Source organism: Trematomus bernacchii, unplaced genomic scaffold (assembly GCF_902827165.1).
Source record: "Trematomus bernacchii unplaced genomic scaffold, fTreBer1.1, whole genome shotgun sequence".
In the NCBI taxonomy this organism is placed as follows: domain Eukaryota; kingdom Metazoa; phylum Chordata; class Actinopteri; order Perciformes; family Nototheniidae; genus Trematomus; species Trematomus bernacchii.
This window is the reverse complement of record NW_022987564.1, coordinates 4,155,843-4,179,494: the sequence shown is the minus strand read 5'-3', so window position 1 is coordinate 4,179,494 and position 23,652 is coordinate 4,155,843. Positions and strand designations below refer to the sequence as shown.

At 41.7% G+C, this 23,652-nt stretch overlaps 1 protein-coding gene across 1 annotated transcript; it reads right to left on the bottom strand.

Annotated features, from left to right (window-relative positions):
• Nucleotides 1-959: 959 nt before the first annotated feature.
• LOC117478106 (1-acylglycerol-3-phosphate O-acyltransferase ABHD5-like) lies at nt 960-5,597 on the bottom strand. The gene is made up of 7 exons (XM_034125012.1): nt 5,481-5,597; nt 4,453-4,535; nt 3,858-4,248; nt 2,803-2,954; nt 2,100-2,211; nt 1,848-2,028; nt 960-1,323 (listed from the first exon to the last, which is right to left on the bottom strand). The coding sequence occupies exons 1-7, from the start codon at nt 5,522-5,524 to the stop codon at nt 1,195-1,197; spliced, it is 1,092 nt and encodes a 363-aa protein (XP_033980903.1). The 5' UTR covers nt 5,525-5,597; the 3' UTR covers nt 960-1,194.
• Nucleotides 5,598-23,652: the final 18,055 nt, after the last annotated feature.

Below are 23,652 nucleotides of genomic sequence, written 5' to 3'. Positions count from 1 at the left end.
TTCTAAATAGCTAGAGTACTCTTAAAGTTGCGGCACTTTGAAACCCAAGGGGGAAACTACCTTTTACTTTGCAATTAAGACACTTCTCACACCTAGTAAGTATTTTATGATGAATCAGGTTTTCCCTCATAGTAACCTGGGGGACAATTCGCATATTGTAGCAAAAACTGTTACCTGTAGATATGAATTTAGGGGTTTTATGTGCGTTTCCACAAAATGTGTCATAAACAGACACATGTCCATATATTTAAAAAAAAAAGCTAATTTTTGCAGACTCACATATTTACAAAGTGTATGTCTCCCAGTGAGGGATCAAGTTGTCTAACTCATGTCGACCCCCTTTGAAGTAGAAGGCCTATTTTTAGTCCAACACATCTCTGACCCTATTCTGTCACAGCAGCTGTGACCGAGCAGAGAGCCGAGTGTCGTGCAGCTCTTGAAGCTTCGCTGTCCGGGTCTCCTGAGTGGGTCACTCCACTCAATATGCATGTGAGGGCGCTTTGAATGGGATTCACTGTCACCCCTCTGCATAAAGGAGAGGAGAGGTAATCTAGCATGCTGTCACTGTGCTGCCACCTGCTGGCCTCTAACAATCACAGGGAGTTTCCTGAACAACACGGCAGCCCTTTGACCCAAACACTTCTGCCTCATATCTCTCACAGAGTGGGTGAGCGGTCAGGGACGGGAACATCCTGTGTACATCGCCTAGACCTCAACCCAAAACAAGATATTCCCTTGAGAGACGATTTCCCAACAGTTTGCCCCGCCTGCATTTCAGATTCACATATGTATGTTGTGTCTCAACTGTGACTCCATGCTTTAATGTTCACTAGGTTTTTATTTGTCTCATACTGCCCGTGCTGCATCACCTCTTTTCACCCTCTGTCTGAAACCACAGCCCAGTCTGCTCTGATTGGTTAACTGGCTGGCTCTGTTGTGATTGATACCAAGAGAGCAACTCAGACTGCATCTCACATTTATTTACAAAACATTATGGACTTTGGATAAAGAAACCTGTCATCATCTGACCTTTGACCCTAAGGGAGTGTTAGACGGTGAAATGATGAATAAATTGTTCTGAGTCAGTGATTGCTTTCTCTTTAAGAGTCAAGTGTATTATAAGAGGCGTACAGCTGAGGTGGCGCTGTGAGTTTCGGTTAGTTGAACCCTTTGACCTCCAGCTGGTCGCCTGGGTCAGAAAGCTCTCTGCTTCGTTTCCTCCTCTTTGCTTTTCCTCTCCATCGTAGCGAGGATCTGGAGGACTGCCTGGTTGAAGTCATCAGGCTGGTCGGCAAAAACGTAATGGCCTGCTCCTCTGATCATCTGACAATACATAAACACACAGAAAGAGTCAGAGGTCAGAGGTCGGGTGCACAGGTTAGCTTACTTGAGACTAGGGCAGGGGTGTATATGTAGAAAATCAAATATCACAATTTCTTTGACCAAATACGTGGGTATTGTGACGATATTGTAGGGTTTACCATTAATGCTTCTATGTAATATCTATAAATGAAAGAAAATTCTCATAATTAATCATCAGTAACATGGATATGATGATTAGGCAAATAATGAAACAGCACGACAAGTCTGTTAAGTTCAGAAAATAACATCACTTTATTGTAATGCAGCGTAAAAATCAGCATCACACTCATTTATCAAACACAGACGAAACAAATAGAAAGTAATAACACCTTAATTAAATCACATATTGTTAATTATTTTATTATATAGTCGTGACCTCAAAATGTAAGACAATGTCGCGTTTGTCTCATATCACAATGTGGATATTATGTTGATATATTGAGACTTGATATGAAACTGAAGAGACAACCGTTTGAAGAACTTACCGTGATCTGCACATCTGGTCTGGTTTTCTTCAGCTCATATCCAGAGTCGCTGTCGATGCTTGAGCGGGATCCGTAGATGAAGGAAATGGGAATGTCCGCCTGGATTTGTCCGATCCTCTCCTCCATGGGCCTCTTAGCCCAGCCGTAGGGAATGGTCATGTTGCTGAAGGCCGTTTCTCCACTGAAACACAGAGTAAAAAACGTTGGAGAGGAGTAAAAACACAACACATTAAGGCTTACAAAATTCCTCACCTTGGACTCTGGGCATTCAGGTGGTAGATGTAGTCGGATACTGTGTTGTCGTCAAACACTGCCGAGTATTTCTGCTTAAAATCGGACCTGATCGTCTGGACCAGCTTCGGACCTGAGAGATATCAGGAAAATAAAGCTTCTTCTGACCTCTACATTTCACATTTCAAGCCACACAAGATGGCAAACAGAGATTTATGAAATGATTTATTTACAGAACCAGATAATAGATAGTGAGAATGGCAGGTCAAGTAAAGACAATGAAAGCAATGACAGAGCCGGTAAAAAATAGCAAAATAGTTTTGTGTTAGGTAGAAAAAGGGTTTACAGGAATATATGTTTTACATGATAAACTCTAAACACAATCTCACAATACGGCTGGCATGAGGAGAAATAGTAAAAGCAAACATGTTCCATTTACTGTAACACTAATTTATTGTATTTACACCCTTTTTTATACAGTATTTTGATGTTTTTAATTGAAAAACAAGGTCATGTCTGGCAAGCCAAGCCTCAGACGTAATATACTGAATATGAGACAGAGGGAATAATACAAGAGTGTGTGTGTGTGTGTGTGTGTGTGTGTGTGTGTGTGTGTGTGTGTGTGTGTGTGTGTGTGTGTGTGTGTGTGTGTGTGTGTGTGTGTGTGTGTGTGTGTGTGTGTGTGTGTGTGTGTGTGTGTGTGTGTGTGTGTGTGTGTGCTGACCTAGAGGCCCAGCCACTCTGAGTCCAGCCATAGGGTTAAAGGGGCTCATTGCGGCCCCCATGGCTCTGATCCACACTGGGATGGAGCTGTGGTTTGGGTTCTCTGGACGTGCTGGGAACCCCCATGGCTCCACTAGCAGCAGATGTTTTACCCTGCACACACAAACACACACAAAAACACACAAACACACACACAGTTACTTGACACTTGTTAACAAATATGTTGAGTTTCTAGGGTTGCCCCCTCTGATGTATCCACTAACTTTGGTCGTTTTAGTCTAAATATTATTTTCCACATTTAGACTTATGGGCAGATCTGTAGTGAACAGATTTAAAGTGGTGCTTCTACGTTAGATCAACTAATCCATTGGCATAAAGTTAAATTAGAGTTGCCTAAGAATGTTTTAGTCAAAGACATCGCTATAACTTTAAATAAAAAATCTCTACATTGCTTGTTTAAAGAATTCCATCTCATTCAGCAGATGGTAACAAAGTACGATAGTCTTTGATTTCAAAGCCTTTGAGATTTTAAATAGCAGATCTAAGTTCACAATTGGCACAAGTTGATTCAAACTGAACATAAATGTAGTTTGAACATAATGTGTAATAGTTCTGTACAAAATGTGAGGCTACTAGTTGTCCCTGCTAAAGTGCACCAAAAAACGTCCTATATTTAAAATACACTGAACAAGAACACTTATATATATATAATATTCAAAGCTTATATAGGGCATTATTTTTCTAAATGTATGTGTGTGATTAGCAGGTCTATTGCGCTTGGTGTTTTATCATTGAGTTAAATCATTTTTACTGCAACTTCAGACATCACTGTTCTGATCTGCTTGCTGTTTGTTAACACATCATGAGCATTCATTTCAGCCTGGCATCCACAAATGAAACTTGATTGGTTTGTAAGTTGGGGAAAATGTGTCTTAAATAAGGAGGATTAGCTGCTGTCAGTGTAGAGTTATAAGATGTCTTAGGAATTGTCCAAAAATGTGCCGTACTTGTGCCCTTTCACCCACATCACACACACAAAAACACACGCCAAAGTACCTGTTGGGGTATTTGAGTGTGTAGGCAGCAGACAGGTATCCTCCGAGGTTATGTCCCAGCAGCACCATTTCCTCCATTCCCACCTTCTCCCTCCACTCCTCCAGGGCGGACAGAAACTGATCCTCCGCCCCCTCTGGGTCTCTGCTGAACTCGGGGCGGCTGCTCCTGCCGAAGCCCAGCAGATCCAGGCAGTAGACCGGTCCGCTGCTGGAGAGAGAGTCAAGGTTTTGGGCCCAAAGGGCAACCCCGCCTCCGAAACCATGCAGCAGCACCAGAGGAGTCCTTGGGTGGGCAGGGGGGGGAGAGCATGGCTGTGTGAAGAAAGCTAAGGTCCACAGATAGTTGCTGTTGGATATCCGGACGTGTTGCCTGGAGAAAGGCCGCTTCACACCTGAAGTAAAGGAAATAAATATGGGACAGAGGGGGAGGAGGGAGGAAAAAAGTACTTCAGATTCATGAGTTTACTGAATCACGAGGATAGTGTGTGGTTTTTTAAAACCCTTTTCAAAAGACAAAAGTTGTAAGACACCAAATTCTCACAGCAAAACTTGTGACTGAAACCAGCTCATGTTCTAATCAGTGGTTGGACACTTACTCTTGAGCATTTTCTCCTCTGCATCTTTCAGCTGAGAGCCAGAAGTGGGGCACCAAGTGGGAAGCCAACTTAGCATCCAGGAGCTGTGATTCAGACAACAACACAAGCACAGAAAAGCACTTAAAAAAGTTAATTTAGTACTTGTAACTAACTCACAGGCACTTACAACGGTATGACTTGCTTGACGTGAATATATCTGCACTTTCTTTGTTGTTCGGAGTTTGAATCTTAATGGTTTTTTGCACTAATTGTAAGTTGCCGTGGATAAAAGTGTCAGCCAAAAGAAATGTAATGTAATGTAACAAGCAGGCAGACAGAACATGTGAGGGACATGCAAACAGACAAAGGCAAACTATACTGAACTTTGACCATATGAGATGGGCTGTTGTTGATATGCAATCTCTACAGCACTTCCCTGAGTCTCCAGAAAAACTTCACAATAAAACAAAGTGACGTTCAGATGTTAAGTTTACACTCTTTTGACATCTTTATTCCAGATGTCAATTAAGAATATGTCAATTTAATGCTGACTTGCCTCCCTACAGACATGTTTACTTGGTAAAAGATGACTTAATAACTTACAGACATCTTTAGTAGCCACTGTTTAATTCGGCATAGATCAAATGAATGAACAGACAGTCATACCGACACAAATACATTAACTTTTTTGTTTTACTCTTTCATGAATTCTCGTCTGTTACTAACAACAGGCGAGAATTCATGAAAGAGTAAAAAAAAAGTAATGTTTATTTCCTATATCCTACCGATCTGCCTAGTAGAACACTTTGTACCCTAGAAGATATTGGTACATTTGAACTAATATTTAACGTAATTTTGATATTTAAGAGTAGGTTTTACATTTAAAAAAAACAATTACTCCTGAGGGGTCAGTGCTTGTTCAAGAAAACAATGTAGTTGGGTATTTTTATCACAAAACAACGGACAGGAAACGCAACAGGTACATTTGTATAAGCTACCACGGTTTGAAGGCAACCAACATAAAATAGTGTTAAAGGTTTTAAACTCACCTTTGCTGCTTGGCAGGTTGTATTTCCTCTGCCATCCTTCGCATGGTGTTTTAGTTTGTGATGTTCTCGCGAAACATGGGAAAAGGTACTGTCAGACTTTGTTATGCTGCGTTCAAGTGCATACCGTAAAGAATTAAATCAACCAAAGTACCGTGTTTTAATAGTTTGATTATTTTAGAAAAATATTTAATCCACAAATGTCACTTCCTCAAAACATTTCCAGTAGTATGTATTGGTTATCTTAATGAAATGGAATGACATTTTGCAAAAGTACAAAAGTGTGTTTTATTTGTATTTATTTGTATATATATTTGGTGTGTTTTCTGCTCATAATTTAGTCCGAAGATACACGGACTATAATTCCCTCAATGTTATGTCTCTAAAACAAATGTTTAATACATTTAAATATATATATGTCTGTGCAGTATTTGATTTATTTCGAAAGCAATATGGCTAATGGAAACCTTAATTCGGCAGACAGTTTAGTAGTCCACAGATCTTTTTTTTTTTTTAAATCATCAAAAATCATAATCTATTGTGTACGGGCTCAGAGTGCTCATGTCCAACTACACGTGAAGGCAGCAGCGTGTTCTTGATTTAGCTTTAAATGGTACCGAGTACAGGTGGGCTCGTTCATCGTGTTTTCGACTCTTTATCTTGCTATAGTTTACTAGAATAAGTCTATGCTAACTTTAAGAAGTTTTGCTTTAAATTAATTCGTTAAGAGGCGTTTGGGCAGTTTTGTTTCCTGCCACAAAACATAATCAATGGGCCAAAGTTGCACAGCTGACCACCAGTGGTTTCATACAACACAGGTAACTACCAGTAAAAATAAGGAAATACAAAATAAAAATACTTGACTGCCTTACACCTTAATACAAAAGCTGCGTATTTAACATTTAACATGAAAGACATATAAGTAAAACACTTACACTGCATAAGAAAACATGTTAGCACGTCAATTAGCACGCCATGTTGTTCCAATGAAGGTTTCAGTCACATGTCACTCGGCCAATCAGAGGCTTAAACTGACTTAATAATACAAAAATAAAAGAAAGTATACATTATAGTGTATAGTAAGTATTAAGTGTATATATATATATATATATATATATATATATATATATATATATATATATATATATAAATGACTGTGTATAATACTGTCACTCCACTTCTTGCAGATAAACATTAAAGAATATAGATAGCCTATATGATACATACAGTAAAGAGTAACAAATGACCAGTTTAGTCTTTACTTTTTTCAAAGGGTTACACCCAAACATTAAATAAAGAAAATTGAAACTATTATATGTTAAGATATAGACCAATTATTTAAATGTAATCTGGATATACAAAAAAGAAACTATGTGTAGTATACAATTGCCAAGTATTTACAATAATAAAATAAACTAAAATATATTGAAAGTGGATGAGCTGTAACTTGTGTACAGATGTGTAAGTATTTGGAGGGTTGTGCAGACCTGGCAATACTCAAATGAAATAAATATATACTGTTTGCAGGATGTGCATTAATGTAATGCATAACGTTATTATGGGGTGGATAATAGTCACTGTCAATCGACGTCCCGGGCCTTGTTGATGAGGCCAGTAGCAGATAGAAAAAGCTGTTAGTTTTGAGAATGACAAATGAAAACACTTACAGAAAATGGTGTACATTTGCCTGGTAGAGCTGAAAAATAAATATCTTGTGTTTCTTGTTCAATGTCAAACCAGGGAGATGTGTTTGGCTTTTCCTCACACTAATATCTCGTCTAATAATAGACAGGAAAACACAATTACTGCAAAGAGATTAAACCTGTGCTTATCTGCGTACATTTCATACTTTAATTTAAGATAAGGTAAAGGAGATTAAAGGAGAAGTTAATTTAATTCATTATCCTCGAGGATTGAGTGGTTCAGTATGATCCTGCTGCTGTAGGAGTTTTCTATCTCCATTTTCTCCCTTTTTAACTTTTACTCAAACTGTGAATCTCATTAAATCTTAAAAGGGGGTTTATCTTCTAGATGTACAGACTAGGTATTACCCTTGAAATTGTCAGGAGCACCCTTCAAGGAATTATTCTGTCGTCGGTGTTTGCTGACTAGAGTTTAATTTAGTCTTTTGGAGACCTGGGAGAGAGAGCACTAACTCAGGATTTAGACGAAACAGAATACAATATATACTTTATGATTCTACAGAGATAATCAACATTTGACAAGCGTTACTCTCCAACATGGTGGGGAGTCAACAAATAATGAGTTTATTTCTCATAAATGATTTGCAGTGGTGTAAAGTAACTAAGTAGATTTACTCAAATACTGTATTTAAGTCAAATCTTCTACTCTACTACATTTCAGAGGTAAATCATGCACTTGTACCCCACTAAATGTATTTAATACCTTTAGTTACTTTACAGATTTGGATTAATGATCCACAGACTTTAGTTCCACCTGGAGTAAATTCACAAGCTACCCTGCAGTATACACAGTCATTCAAACTAGCTGCACCTTTACCAGCTTTGATAACACTTTAATGATCAATCATTATAAAACATATCATATATATTATTCTGAAATGGACCAATCTGCACAATGAGTTCTATTTTGATTGCAGGACTTTAACTTGTCACAGAGTATTCACACTCTGGTACTTCTACTTAAAAGATCTGAGTACTTCTCCCACCTCTGATGATTTTTCATTTTTTTCCTCTCTCAGGTCAAGGACAATTTGAGGACAGCCCAAGCAGTCCTGGTCCACAAGGTGGCGTACTCGTGTTTTATTAATACACACACACACACACACACACACACACACACACACACACACACACACACACACACACACACACACACACACACACACACACACACACACACACACACACACACACACACACACACACACACACACACACACACACACACACACACACACACACACACACACACACACACACACTTACATTCTGTAGCTACTTTGTCCTTCATTCCTATAACACAATTTGCCTCTCATACCACCCACTTGACGATGGGCTGACAGAGTGGTTCATGAGTGGTTCGTTTCCTTCGCTCTCACACACACTCTTTCCCTCCGTGTGTTACTGTCCGTTCACTCTGTTGAGCACTCAAAATGTCATAAGTCGGTAGACAATGAGGCTGTAGTGAAGCCCGTAAAGGGGCAGCGGTAGTGTGGCTGTCTGGAGAGCGCTAACTGGGTGAAGCTTTAGTGAGGAGACGGCATAAAGCTGCAGAAAGTCTCACCACTAATCATGCTAACTGAAGCTTACATCATGCATCTAGTTCCTCTTGTTTATCAGAGGCTCAAAATCACTAACCCGTGGTCTGGCAGTAAATTGACTTAACAATGGGTCTGTTAAGTCTCATCAGTCCTGGGACCATCAGGAGGACATTTCACATAATAGACAAAGCCATTACAATTGGGTCTAAATTGTCTGATTGTTCTTGGGCGTGTTTATGGTGTCAACTGGAGGAAAAGCACTTCACTGTAACGCGATCCATTTTCCTGTGGCGCACTTACATTCAGATTTCTGTTGACATATTACAAATGCTATGCCGTGGAGAATAAGGCTTTAATTCAAAGATTCAACGGTGTTATTGTCATATGCACATACAGTGTAGAAATGGCAATGAAATTCTTCTGACCTGAGCTCCTCCAACAATGCAACATATATAATAAAATAAAGAATAAAAAATAGTGCAAGAAGTCTATATACATGTAAATAGAATATGATATGTACAAGAACAGAATATGAAATTAAATAATGTACATTAAGACAACATTAAATACATTTCAGTGATAATAATACTTAGAAAATGTAAAGAAATTGCGCCTTAAATTCATGTTTATATCATTATCCTGTCAACCCAATTACATTTGAAACCTCGCTAAAGTTTAGACAAATATAGTTTCTGTTCTAAATTGTCTGATTGTTCTTGGGCGTGTTTATGGTGTCAACTGGAGGAAAAGCACTTCACTGTAGCGCTGACCATTATCCTGTGGCGCACTTACATTCATAATAATAATAATACTTAATTAATTGATTAAAAAAATCTTTAAAAATGTGCGTCTTTTCATTTTAATATGATCCTGTCCACCTGACTACATGTGTAACCCCGCTAAAGTTCACACATATAGTCCCTGCTCCCCAATGTCATTAAAATGAACAAAGCATGGGTGACTAGAAGAAAAAAAAGGAAGTGTGCTTGGATTTCAAGTGATTACAGGAATTAATTAAAACTGTCTAAATTCCATACTTCAAACTAGTTTTAAGCAGGCTTCGAGTGGAGTGCATTAACACGAGGTGACGATATTAAATATACTTTTAAAACCCGGTATGCATACTAAAAAGGTTCAGTGTGTGTGCGCTTTTCACTACACTCTTGTAGCACAATGCAAGGGAAAGGAGGGGCTGCTTACAGAAAAGAAAATGAAGTATAACTCATTTTGATTTCTCTTCACGTTTGATTGGCAGTGACATGTTGCAGTTTGATTGATGTCAGTCTGTGAAAATATTGCATAATTTCCTGTTAGTGCAAACTTTTGTCACAGCAGACTTTTGACTTGTCACATTAGGAAAACCACAAGAAACATTCATTTATGCTCCATGCTATTCAAGCATCCCAGAAAGCCATGACAGTGAGCCAGCAGGCACCGTATCAGGACGCTGAAACAGAAGCAGCTGAATGGAAATTAGGCATCATTATTTTTACACTTCTGCTGTTCCTACTGTGACATGTCAAAATGTATTTAGTGATAAAGGGCACATGTATCTTACCATTAAAGAATACGTTCTCTTTCTTTAAGAACACGCTAGCAAGCACGTCCACTTTAGAAACCCAACCACACATGCTCATCCTTTTAACACAATTTAACAGTTTAAAAGAAGTTGGTAATAAAGTTATGTAATGTCATCGAGCCGGTCAGCTACAGGGACAACAACACAAACAGTCAGCTCGGTCATTTTTCACATTTACAGAAAACATAAAAACCCCACCTTTCAGGCCAGAAAAAAGAAAATACATTTAAAAAAGGTCAGGTAAAGAAACAGGATATTTTTATAAGGTTATCCCTTTTTAAACTTCCTTGAAGATCCTTTTAATACAAAGTAGATTCAGACGTCTAGCCAATAGTGTTACAAAAGCTATCAGATCTGGAACCAGTTATATTATATATGTGTGTGTGTGCGCGTAGTTTCTTCTCGCAGCGCACTGTTCTGAGGTCAGATGCTATTAGGTGTGATTAGCTTAAGGTTAATACAAAACCACTGCAGATTAGCAGGTTAGCTGTGAGCGAAAAACTGCACTCTGCCATGAGTTTTTGGGCCATGACTCAGTGCATTATGGGTAATAAGAGTGACCAATCTGTTAGCGGAAGATGGAGAGGGGATGGAGGAGAGGCGGAGGAGGGTATGTCTGGTTGCTAGGATACGAGGCCGGCGCCAACAGCGGATATGATTTATAATGGCCAGTCTCACTGTCTCGCTTTCTCCGCTGGCTTCCTCCTTCCTCTCCTCCCTCTCACTTTTCCACCGACTCTCTCCATCCCTTACCCTCATTTCTATCCTGAGCATCTCCACGGGTCTATTAACCAGCTCTGTCTGCCTGATCTGAGTACTTACAAGGCTATTATTTATATGGGTGTTCCTGATATTCTCTCCAGCGTCCACCATAAGCATGCTGAGATGAATGTGAAAGGAAGTTGATTTAGCCAACACGACCCATTATGAATCCATCTCTTTTGTGAGTTTTAGATACACAGAGGGGGGTCATATAGGTGCAGCAACTTCTGTGCTCGTATGTGCTGTTTAAGAGCGCATGTGCACATGATCATGCATGAGCTGCACCCACATGAATAGAGGATATTGATTTGCAGAGACTTGATCCACCTCGGGATGTGAAAATCCTCAGGGAAAGATGCAGTGTGAGGAGGAGGAGGAGGAAGAGGCATGAGACCATGTGAGAAAAGGAGATAAAGACGAGATGGAGGGCCATATGAGGATGACTAAGAAGGATGTAGTGATGCAAAATGTAGTTTTTGAAACAGATGTGCTTAATTCAACGTTAATTTGAAAACCTTAACTTGTTAGAATGAACGCAAATGAATCACATTCCCAAGTTCGACCTAAACTTCCTCTAGTAATTCCAGTGTGGATTTTTACGACGAGTTGCACGGACGTGAAAAAGCGGAGAAATTGGCACAAGACACATATTTTGCACTGACCGAGGAGCACTGGCACGGCGGTCGTCAGGTGCAAATGTGTCGTGACCCCGTTCCTGTTGTGTTTTGAGCTTCTTGCAGCGTTTTGTATTTGCAGAGTTTAGTTTATGCAGTGTTTCGTTGGTGAAGATGCTGAATTTTCTTTTTGTATTTGCATCGTTTTTGAAAGTGCAGTGCGTTTCTCCTAATTGAAGCCGTTGTAGCACGTGTAGGCCACCGTACACTGGACATCAGTAAGCAGTAAGCAGTAAGCTACTTCCTCTGTGTTATCCGATCCATGACAAATATTCTGCACTCGTTGGCTTTAGGTGCATTGAAAACAGAGGAAAGGCCTTTTGCAGAATCATGCTCCAGTTAAAGGGGACCTATCATGCAAAATGCACTTTTGTACGTCTTTTATACATGAATATGTGTCCCCGGTGTTCCAGGGAACTCACCAAGTGTCAGAAAACACAACCCTCTCTATTTTCCTCCATACCCAAATCTCTAAAAAAGGGGCTGCAACGGATCTGATAAAAACTGATCCAGATTTGAACACTGTCCTGACGTCAGGACAGTGGCGCTACGGCTATTGGGCCAACTCCACCAATCAGGAGGAGACAGACACTGCCATTGCCTTTCGAAAGCGCTGGAGACGCTGTAGTACATATGCCAGGCCAGTAGATGGTGCTGTTCTCACAGAATCTGCCCTTGCAGAGCAGAGCTAAAAAAAAAGTGCAAATTGAGCGAAATGAAGCATGGCTAAAATGCATGATCTGTTTGGTATTTTGAAAAGAAAAAAGTATAAATATGCCTTATATAGGTATGGTCCTACACTATATTATTCAAATATAGCATGATAGGTCCACTTTAAGATAGTGCTCGCAATATCAGGATATAACATACGAACATTTGTGTAGCGCCCATTAAACCGAGGGTGATCATAGCTTAGTGTCGGAAAATTGTCGGGACTTTGTCAGATTGTCAGATCTCTCTGAGTAGCTAGGCATTATTTTCTTTATTACATCTCCACATGTCTATTTGTTTTATCTCACTGTAAATTACCAGTGTTTTAAACTTGTGATCTATCAAGACCGTCTCATTGGCTCTTAAAGGGCTGACATATTTGAAGGTCAAGTGTTTGTGGGTTTACGTGATAGCAGCATCAATTGCAAATGTGTAATTGTTCTTTATTATTTCCAACACTCAGCAGGGTTTTTCTGGAATCAGTGTCCCAATGAATCCCATAACAGTTTTTAACAGATGCTTTCAACTGAAGAAATAGTCCCTTTATAAAACGATGTACAGTGAAGTCTGTGGATTTATATCTAATAAAAACTGGGCCAAACTATTTGCGTAGCTAGATACCACTAGAGGAGTGAGGGAAACATGTGAATTCGGGTTAAACAAGGACATCGAGACTTGTCTGTATCTGCCAGCCAATATGGTTTATGTTGTAAGACCATAACTGGATTTATAGTTGATATAATGGGTTAGTGGGATGCCGGTCGTAGACACAGACAGCGGAGGTTTGGATTTATAGTCCAACGATGGATTTCACCTGCTGATAAAACCACCGTTACTCACAGATGTATCGCACATGATCAGGCGTTTGTGTGTGCGTTTATTATTTTCTCCACTGTAATTGTGTTTTTATAATTTGATATACTTTGAGAGCAACAATAGGTTAGGATACATCCTGCTAACTTCTATTTAAGCATGTATCATATAATACTGCTGTGCAACGGCCATTTTTACTTTATTTCGTTCCTAGCTGGACGGCGGTGTGCACAGTGTTTGCAGTGTGCATGGCTTTGTTTGATGTGTTTCACTGAAAGGACTGTGGAGTCTTTCTTCACCTGCCTTAAAGGTCAGTCCATCTTTAAACAACACTCACAATCCAGCAGGTCACTGTTCATCGTTCCTCCTGCCCACACTGAGAGGAGATACTAAAGCACTGGCAATGTAACACACACTAAAATGATGCTGTTATTCCAAATATGACAACATTCAGAATTTGATTTTGGCCCTGTTGGATATCCGAGGGTGGTTAACATATCACCATTTCTGACTTTTGGGTACTGTAGTAGAGCATTATGTTGTAACACAAATCAAATCATCTTTGAATGCTTTCAAACTTGGGATTTTACATCTTTCTACAGTTGAAATTAAAGTGATGACATGGGCTAAGCAGATAGAGATAGCAATTGCACACTAAAAATTATGCTGTTATTCCAAATATGACAAAATTCAGAATTAGATTTAGGGCATGTTGGATATTGGATTTCAATATGCAGAATTGGGGCTTTTAACAATCACAGAATGTTCCAATTAAGAAGTGAGATATGCTGATATGCTAGTCTTGAGGTTTTAGGAGTATTTATATGCGTTTCAATTGAGGTTTTTCACACAGGTTGCAAACCACAACCTCTCGATTTAAGCCTGACTGAGTCCTCTCAGCTTTTAGGACACCATTTAGCAGAATTTGGAGAGCTGATAATAAAGTGAAATAACCAGCACTTCAGTTTAAGAAGAAAGGAAATTGGAATATTTTAAAGGAAGTAACTGTAAGATATCATTGGTGTGTTTTATGTTAGTCAGAGTATGCACTACTGTCAGTAAAGAGGAATATTAGTGGACAATTATTTCCTTTTTCTCTATATAAATGATTGGAATAATAATGTATTTATCAGGTTACATAGGTACGCATAGTTATTGTTTGCATGAGTTGCAGTGAGGGGAACATTAAGGTCTGTATGGACAGAAAGGTCAACTATAGCAAACAATGTATGGCATGTCAATGTGTTATGTCTGACTTTATGTTGTATTCAATATCAATAATCCCACTTCTTAACACACCACTCAAATTCCAGCTTTAGTGCTCACATCAAACGATCTATCCTAGATATTTAGTGTAAAGCCTAAAAGTCTCCTCTGGTTTTCCAGGCCCCATCAGTCTCACTATCTCTCAGACTTCTTAACTTATCCGCACTTATTTAATTTGATTATTTGGCAAAGCAAGAAGTCTGTTTGTCTCTTGGTTCCACATCTATAAGTGATCCAGGAAGGCATTCAAACTAGAGTGTCCATATTTCTCTCTCCCTCTCACTCTGCCCAGTGTCTTCCAGTAAATGGAGGATAATTTTAGAGCGATAAAGAGCCCAGAGGATATCGAGGGAAAGGAACACACACACACACACACACACACACACACACACACACACACACACACACACACACACACACACACACACACACACACACACACACACACACACACACACACACACTAAGATGGCCCCTCATTCCCAGTTGCACCTGCTGACCCCACAGGATCCACTGAGATCGGCTACTGCTGAGTGTGATGCTTCTACGCAAACACACAAACACAGACGCACACACACACACACAAATACAAGAATGCGTACGCACTTTGACTAATAGGCCTAATGCTTCCTGAAGAGGGCCCAGCACTGCATTAGCTACGGATGTGGGATTGATTTAGAATCTGAAAGCCTTCTAGTGTGTGTGTGTGTGTGTGTGTGTGTGTGTGTGTGTGTGTGTGTGTGTGTGTGTGTGTGTGTGTGTGTGTGTGTGTGTGTGTGTGTGTGTGTGTGTGTGTGTGTGTGTGTGTGTGTGTGTGTGTGTGTGTGTGTGTGTGTGTGTGTGTGTGTGTGTGTGTGTGTGTGTATGAATATGTTGTGTGTGTTTTTTCACTCCTCTGACATTATCTGTTTACTCACAAAAAAATGAAAAACACACTAACACTCATAGAGAAAGACACATAAGAAGGAGGTTTTTTGACTTTGACATTCAATATGTCTTCAAGATTTGGACATTTTTACTGTAAAAAAAACAACTCAGTTTTAGAAAGTTTCTGGAATTAGACTGGAAAGTATTTCAAATTAACATTAAGACCGTCGTCTTAAACTCTCGCACTAAATTTCAAGTTAAGAGCAGGGCTAATTAAGGCAGTTTGACCCATCACACCAATTAAACATCCTGAAACTCTGGAAAAACCATTAGTCCTTCTAATGCCAGATTAATTCCTGACATTATATTAAAAGATTAAAGTACAGAATCTAATGGACTCATAAGGTAAACGCTGTTTTAGTCTGACTGTTTCATTGCTGCCGCAGACATCACTGACTGACATTGTGTGATATTTCCCTCATGAAACAGCTCTTTTATGACTCTAAACTGCCTGGGGGTTAACATTTCTGATTTGTGCGTACTGTAGAGGAGCGTTATGTTGCAACACAAATCCTGGCATTATGCTGCATAATCATGACCTTGACTATTGATACACTGGCCATTGGGTAACTGCCATCGCTCACTATTTAGGTTTGTTATTGATGCTTCCATTATTGGTTGTCATATTTTGTGTCAGCCTAAAAAAATACAGAAATCCTTGAACAACATCCTTAATTTGAATATAGTCAATTATTGGATTAAATGAGTCTCAGACTTTATTAGTTAAGTTATCTTTGAATGCTTTCAAACTTGTGAATTCATCAACATCTTTCTACAGTTTGTATGAAAGTGAGGACTTGGGCCAGGTAAAAATACAGATACAGAAAGACATTTTTGATATTTTGACTATATGGAGTTTATTGTGCTGTTAGCTTACTGATAGACAGCAGTTAATACAGCTTTCTTTTATGGGCAGTAAGTAGGAGAGCAATCTATTATTCGATGGCAGTGGAAATGTTGTATTTGAACGACTAATTGCCAACAAATAAGCATTGTAGCAGATTATTTAGTTGCCTAAAAAATGCTCACAAATTGTGATTTTTAGACTTCATTTGCTCTGGAGTTATTATAAATGTTTGGATCACACCAGTCTGACACAGTCCCAATCGGCACCACTGGAACCTAAACCTTAAAATAGTCAAATACTTCATAATATAGCGTATCCTTATATTGGTCGAACTGACTTCTTACTGTCAAAAATGGTGGACCGCTGTCCCTGTTCTGCCGAAAAATGTATTCCCAAGTTAGGATTAGACTAATATGAGGTTTAGCAGTCAAGTGGTTTTCTTTGACCGTGATTTGTCCATCATTTCCCTTTTGTGTTTCCACAGAACCTGAGATGTTCCCCATCTCTTGCATGCCGCGTCAAGGCCGGTATGGACGGATTACAGCAAATATTTCAAGGTAAAATGAACAGACTTGTCAAATCTGAAACTATTATCGACTATTAAACAAGAGGGGATGTTATATTGTACACGTTAAACTCATCTCCTGCATGTCGCTTACAAAAGCATGCTGGGAAACGTTGGCAAACTGAGATATACCCTTAGTGTAAAGCCATGTGGAGCTAAATGGAGAAACAAAAGAAGGCCACGGTGCGTAGGGGAGAATACTGTTAGAGGAACGGTAGAAAGAACGAGAACGAGGGAACGAGAGGAACGGGTTAAAGCGTCGAGAGCGGCGGAGAGGGTGAGGTGGCCTGGGGGGGAGGAGAAGAGAAAAAGCAGAGAAACAGAAAAGCAGACGTGGAGGAGGTGGGGAATTGATGAAGCAGAAAGCTGGGTTATTCCTGCTGTGCATCTATGTGCCTTAGCTGCGTGTGTGTGTTTGTGCGAGTGTGAGTATGAATGGTGAGCTTTTGGCAGTAAATGAAACTGTTTATCAAATCGATATGGTCATCATCTCCCAGATGACTGTGGCCTCTACTGAAGAGCCATCATAAATCACAACCAAATATGGAGGACACGATCTATACCGGCTTTGTGTGCACGCGGGCATGCTGTGCACACTTTCTGTAACATATATCTGAATATGTGGGCATCTGTGAGTGAAATACTCTCTGCCACCGATCTGAGATTGGAGCAGAAAATGGAGACACGAGAAAGACAGACCACACCTTAGACCAGTGTGTCTACGCAGCTGTATTAAATAAGGACGTAAGACAATACTCTCATACACGATGATCAGCCATATTGTTACTGTGACATATCCTCCGTCCTTCCCCGTGGGGTTAACAGCAGCGCTCTTGTTTCTGTGTCTGACGGCCCCTGGTGCTCTCACTCTGAATAATGTAGCCTCCCGATATCAGTGACAAGAGTCTCGAAACCAAAATAGCATCTTGAGCTCCGATAAATATAGAAGGTAATTAAATCGGCAGCAGGAGAAGAGACAGAGGAAAAGACAGGGAAAAAAGGATGGTCTCTTTTATGTGTGAGGATAAAAGTCTCCTCTGCAGCCATCAATTGGACGGGAACAAAATGCCGTTTGTTGTTGCGTCTTATTCCCTCACCTTTTATGTTGATATTATCAGTAATCAACTTTTTTTTGTGATCTTCTTGAGTGAAAACTGGCTGCAGAGGATGTGTGTGTTTTAGGGCCTGCCACAGAGCAGTGAGTCAGCATTATTTCACAGTAGACTCGACGAGGCTCTGGTGAGCCCTCAAAGCCATCTGCCTCTTGACAATCTTCGCCCTTTTATTCTGCGTGTTGCTACTTCTCGATGTATTCTACCTTTTTGTCAAACATGTGAAGCACATAGAGAGGCAGAGGAATCGGGGATTGATCCTGAGTGTGACACCGTCGCAGAGGAGCGGGGTGAAAGGTTATTGGGGGGGTTGGATCAGCTTGTCAAAGCAACTGGCCCCTATCTTGACATGATCTCCTCTGGGAAAGTGTGTCTGTGTGTGTGTGAGTGTGTGTGTGTGTCCGGTGTGACATGTTGTGACAGAAACTGACTGACAAGCCCCTTCGCAGCCCAACACCAGCCGCTGCAGAGAGACTAATGATGACAGCTCTCAGGCCGCACACACTGCTCTCTTTTTCTCTATCACACACACGGACACACACGGACACACGGACACACACACACACACACACGCATACCCACCATGTCTTCCCATCTCTCGCTCTCTTTGTCTTGTGTCTCTCCCTCGGCTACCTCTTCCTCTATCACACGCCCACACAGACAATGGCATCCTGTATATCGTCTGCCTGACACAAAGGCGCAAACACACACATTTACATGAACAAACACACACACACACACAGACATTTGCACACACACACACAGTCACATTCATACATGCAGTCATACTAGTCTGCATGAAGAATATTTCTCAAATAGACACTGAACGTATACACGTTTTTTTCTCTTGCATTGTTTCCTAGACACACACACACTTTCTCTTTTTCTCACACACACACACACACACACACACACACACACACACACACACACACACACACACACACACACACACACACACACACAAACGCTGCACTACTCTCTGTCTTGGAATTTTACATTTTGATGAAGGAGGAAGCTCGCCGTCCAATCGGAGCAGCGGCAGCAGGGAGAGACCATCTCTGCGCAGACAGCAGGGGGGTTCGGAGGCAGCTCCGCTGAGCGTTATCAGGGTCGACCCAACCAGCTCTGCCCCCCGGCGTCCCCTCGTCTGCGCCCGGCCGGTGGTACGATCCGCCCGGCTGGATAAGTACCCCCTCCTCTCCGTCTCCCCCTCCTCTGTCAGTGCTAGGGTGTAGCTACTGATCCCATACTACAGCAGAGAGGGTGAGAGCGTGAGGGAGGAGGGACATCAGGTGTCACTGCTCTGCAACCCCAGTTGAGGCTGCATTACCAAGACAACCAGCTCCAGGAGTGCTGCCAGGTGAGTCTGAGGACACGCACACACTCTCACACACACTCACACACTTTAACACATATGTGAACAATGAATTTACATTGTTTCCACATAGGTAGGTGTTGAATTGAAGGGATTTACATACACAGGTGTGCAGGCGCCGACATGCTCCAGGATGAGGGTATTGTCACTTCTACAACATACTAACAGTGTGTGTTTTTTGTGCGTAGTTAATGTCAGCGAGTGTGTGTCTGTATGTGTGTGTGTGTGTGTGTGTGTGTGTGTGTGTGTATCTGTGTTTTGTAAGCCATGCCAGAATGTACAGTGTACGTGCGTGTAACATACGCCGTCCCTCCCAGTAAGGGTGGTGGGAGACAAAGGGTCCCCTATGTCTGGCGCTGTCACACAGCCGCCGACGGGTGGGAAAGTTTTTTCTGTCAGCAATCATGTCTGATCTAAAAAAAAAAGTAAAATAGGGTGCCCCCCTCCCCCCCCCACTTCCAATTTCCCACCCACCCATCGCTGTCGAACACTCCTGACTCACGGTGATAGGAGGACACGGTCACAGCAGATGATCACCCGGGGGGGGGTGTTGGGGGGGGGGGGGGGTGTGCTCTGAGGACACGGAGGCTCAGATGAGGAAGGATGGGAGGTTGATAGGGGGGGGGGGGGGGGGGTTGGGGAGTTGTCGGTCATGACACTACTGTAATGTGTGCTAGACATACCATAAAGAATGAGGTTAAAACACATGAGGAGGGGTCATCTGCCATTCACATGACTGATGGTGTGTGTGTGAGAGAGCGCAATGTGCCAGCCATTACTGACCGATAAACCCAGACAAAGGGCGGCGGATCATATGTGCAGTCTTGTGTCATGCTGTGTGTGTGTGTGTGTGTGTGTGTGTGTGTGTGTGTGTGTGTGTGTGTGTGTGTGTGTGTGTGTGTGTGTGTGTGTGTGTGTGTGTGTGTGTGTGTGTGTGTGTGTGTGTGTGTGTGTGTGTGTGTGTGTGTGTGTGTGTGTGTGTGTGTGTGTGTGTGTGGGGAAGTTGGGGGAGGGTTGAACGGTCACGTAAACGCAGGGGCATCTCCATGTACAGTATGTCTGATCATCATGTCTGAGCGTTCTCCACACACGTGCGCATTGCGCTGCCGTGTTCTCCGTCCTCTCTCCCCCCCCCCCCCCCCCTCCCCCCCTGACGCCCTTATCCAACCTGTCCCCTTTTGACAGCCGGCCGTCATCTCCCCCCCGACCCTCCGCCGTCCTGCAGCAGCAGAGCCCGTCTCACCCGGTCCAGCCCTGTTCATATGACACCGAATCATCAATCCGCTCTTTGTGTCAACTACTGCAATAAATGTGCCTCGTATCCTTATGTGGCCTTTGTTAAATCCTGCCGGTGTGGTTGCAGATCTTTGTCGCGGGGGTGCAGTCTAGTCTAGTTTCTGGATTTTAAGACGAGTTGAGGATTAACAAATCCTTTATCAGATAAGTAAACTCTTAAACTGTCTCATTCTGTATTCAAGCAAGAGAGAAAATTCTACAAGATCCATTTTATTTGGACAAAGAAGTGCTGATTCCATATTTTTTCAGATTTCTTCTGTGAAATTATTGGCGAGTACCGTGTAAGTGAGACAATAGTCAGGTAGGTAAGGGGCTCCAACTGCACATGCACAGGTCATGCGTTCAACTACTACGACATAGGGCCAATCAATCAATGTGCAATAACCTGGAAAATTCAATATTTGACGGAGTCGGCACCCCTTGGTCTTAAACAAATGTTTAATATTGTGAAGGAGTGCGTGACAGGTGAGGGCTGTCATCATCTGCTCACTAAGTGTTGTATGTGTCATGACAGCGGGGTAATCTATATCTAGTAGGAACGGTGACCAAAATGCACAGTCTGTGTGTAGAAATGGAGGCGACGAGAACAAGCTGTACATTTTCTCTCTCAATGCCCTCCTCTCTCTCCTCTTCCATTTTACTCCTTCCTCACTCTTCCCATTTCCTCTCTCTTTTCTCTGTGCACACTCATCCCCTCCTCCTAATGTGAGCACTGACAAGCTGTAGGGCGTGCCCCCCCCCCCCCCATCCCCTCGCCACATACGTTACACCGAGCCGTGCGGCGTACATACATTCAGAACCATGTGCCGTTCACACATGGCTGCCCCCGTCATACATGTCCTGGTTTACACTGTGGGGGCCTCCGCGCTGACAAAAGAAATCGGTCACAGAATCAGTATTCCTCTTTTTCTATAACTCCAATACTACGAGGTGAGGTGACATGGCACTATGGTTTTCTGCATATATGATGTTTGTAACACCGGGAAATGGCGGCGTAAGCAACAATTACCCTAATTGAACATTCCAGAGCAGCCCTGCAAAATGGCTGCCGTGCCGGCACTCTGTCTGTGATGGCCGACAGGAGTGTGTAGGTCTAAGGTGTGTGCATGTATAGCAGCGCTGTGTCTACGTGTCTGTGTGTACACCTGTTCGTCTGGATGTGTGTGTTTCGCCTGTGTGAGAATAATGCTGCTTTTTGCTTTTCACCGACTGCTTTGTGTCGAGGGAAGTCTCTCCGCTCACAGGAGATCTCTGCTAATCCATAATTACCAACCTCAATATACCTCTTCTGTAGGAGCCATTATGTCGAACTGTTTAAGATTGTGTTTCCTGGAAATACTGCTTTGAAAAACCTCTGAAGAGATGGCGCCGTCAGGGAGTCGCCCCTCTCAGCTTCACGTCCACCATCTTCAGAGCGTTTTCACACACCAGCATGAAGGTGCTGAATGTGTTTCACCAAACAGCTGACCTTGTGTTTTCTTTACAGCTCTCTGCCCGGCCAGCCATCCAGATATCTTCACATCCATCCCTCTGCCCAGCCTGCGAATCCGGCCCTGCCCTGCACAGACCTGGCAACCTGCGGGAGTCATCAGGGTTAGTGCGCCTTTGGCACGCCTCTGTGCCAGAATCGTCTGCAAGCATCAGGCAGGAACTTGTAAATGTATAGGTCTGCACTTAAACCAAAGGCCAGACAATCAAATAATATACTTACATTAGGGAAAGAGAGGCGGAGAGAAGGGGGGGATAAAACACTGCTCCTGTTCCTGATTTATCACGATCGATAGGACAAGTCAAAAGACATTTTATATCGTTGCACAAAAGCCAAAGTTTCATTGTAATCTTAGAGTAGATATCGAGTGATGGCCATTTAGTTTGTTTGATTTATAATGTTTTTTCCTAACGCGTTGACACAAAGAGATCAATGACTCTTTTTAAGGTCACTCGTACAATATAATAGTTTAGCATCGTACCTTTTTAAACACACACACAAGCAGAAACACAAACATTTTCTCAGAGATAAGCAGCATTCTCCCGTTTACATACCCTTTTTTCTCCCATTCATATTAGACTACACACTCTCACACAGATTATAGGCATCGCTGGATTAAGTAAAAACTGTGCCGTTTTGCTAATAATTCAAATACTGCAAGTGTTAGCATTTTACGCAGTTCATCGGGGAGACGCTTTGAAAAAGACAAAGCTGAACTAAATGACTACCAGCGCTCAGGCCTTATCTCAGCTGTGTGGGTGTGCGGTTCGAATGCACATGTAAGAGAGAGAGAGCGGGAGTGTGTTGTGTGTGTGTGTGTGTGTGTGTGTGTGTGTGTGTCAGGCTTACACATTAAAATCTCAGCCGCTGTTTCGAATGCATTTGCAGTAGCGTGGTCACACCGCTTCGCCGAATGGTGGAGATACGGCAGGGAGGAAAGACGTTTACACAGCGGATCCTAATGGCCGCGTCTAAGGATGTGTAGATATAGGTGTGTGTTTGTGTGAGAGACAGTGAAAAGGGCACATACAGGTACATATGTACCTCTTGCTATTGATTGGGTAGGATAATGCTTCACTCTTTTCTCTTTCTCACTTTCAAATAATCCTTTATGGATAGATTTCAATGTCTATAAACACAGTGGACTAGGGCCAAATGCACAGCTATAGGCAGGCATTTTCCCCATAAAAACTAGAAGAAAATACATTAAAAAGTCTAGACAATTTAACAAAGTACAGAATATGATCCTAATAAATGTATTTTTATTTGATTTATGTGTTGTTTTATATCCCTACATTTGTTCTGGGTAATCATCGCAGAAAGCTCACAGTAAGCAGAGCGACCAGGGGCCCATTTCTTGTTATTGGGTCCCATTTAAAAAGAGCTTCTGTTACAAACCGATATGCTAACGTCAATTTAGAAATAAGACCCTAAAAGAGATGAAGTTAAGAAGGCAGGAGTAGAGAAGTAATCTTGTTTTGTTAACCCACTTAATTGGATAGATATTGATGT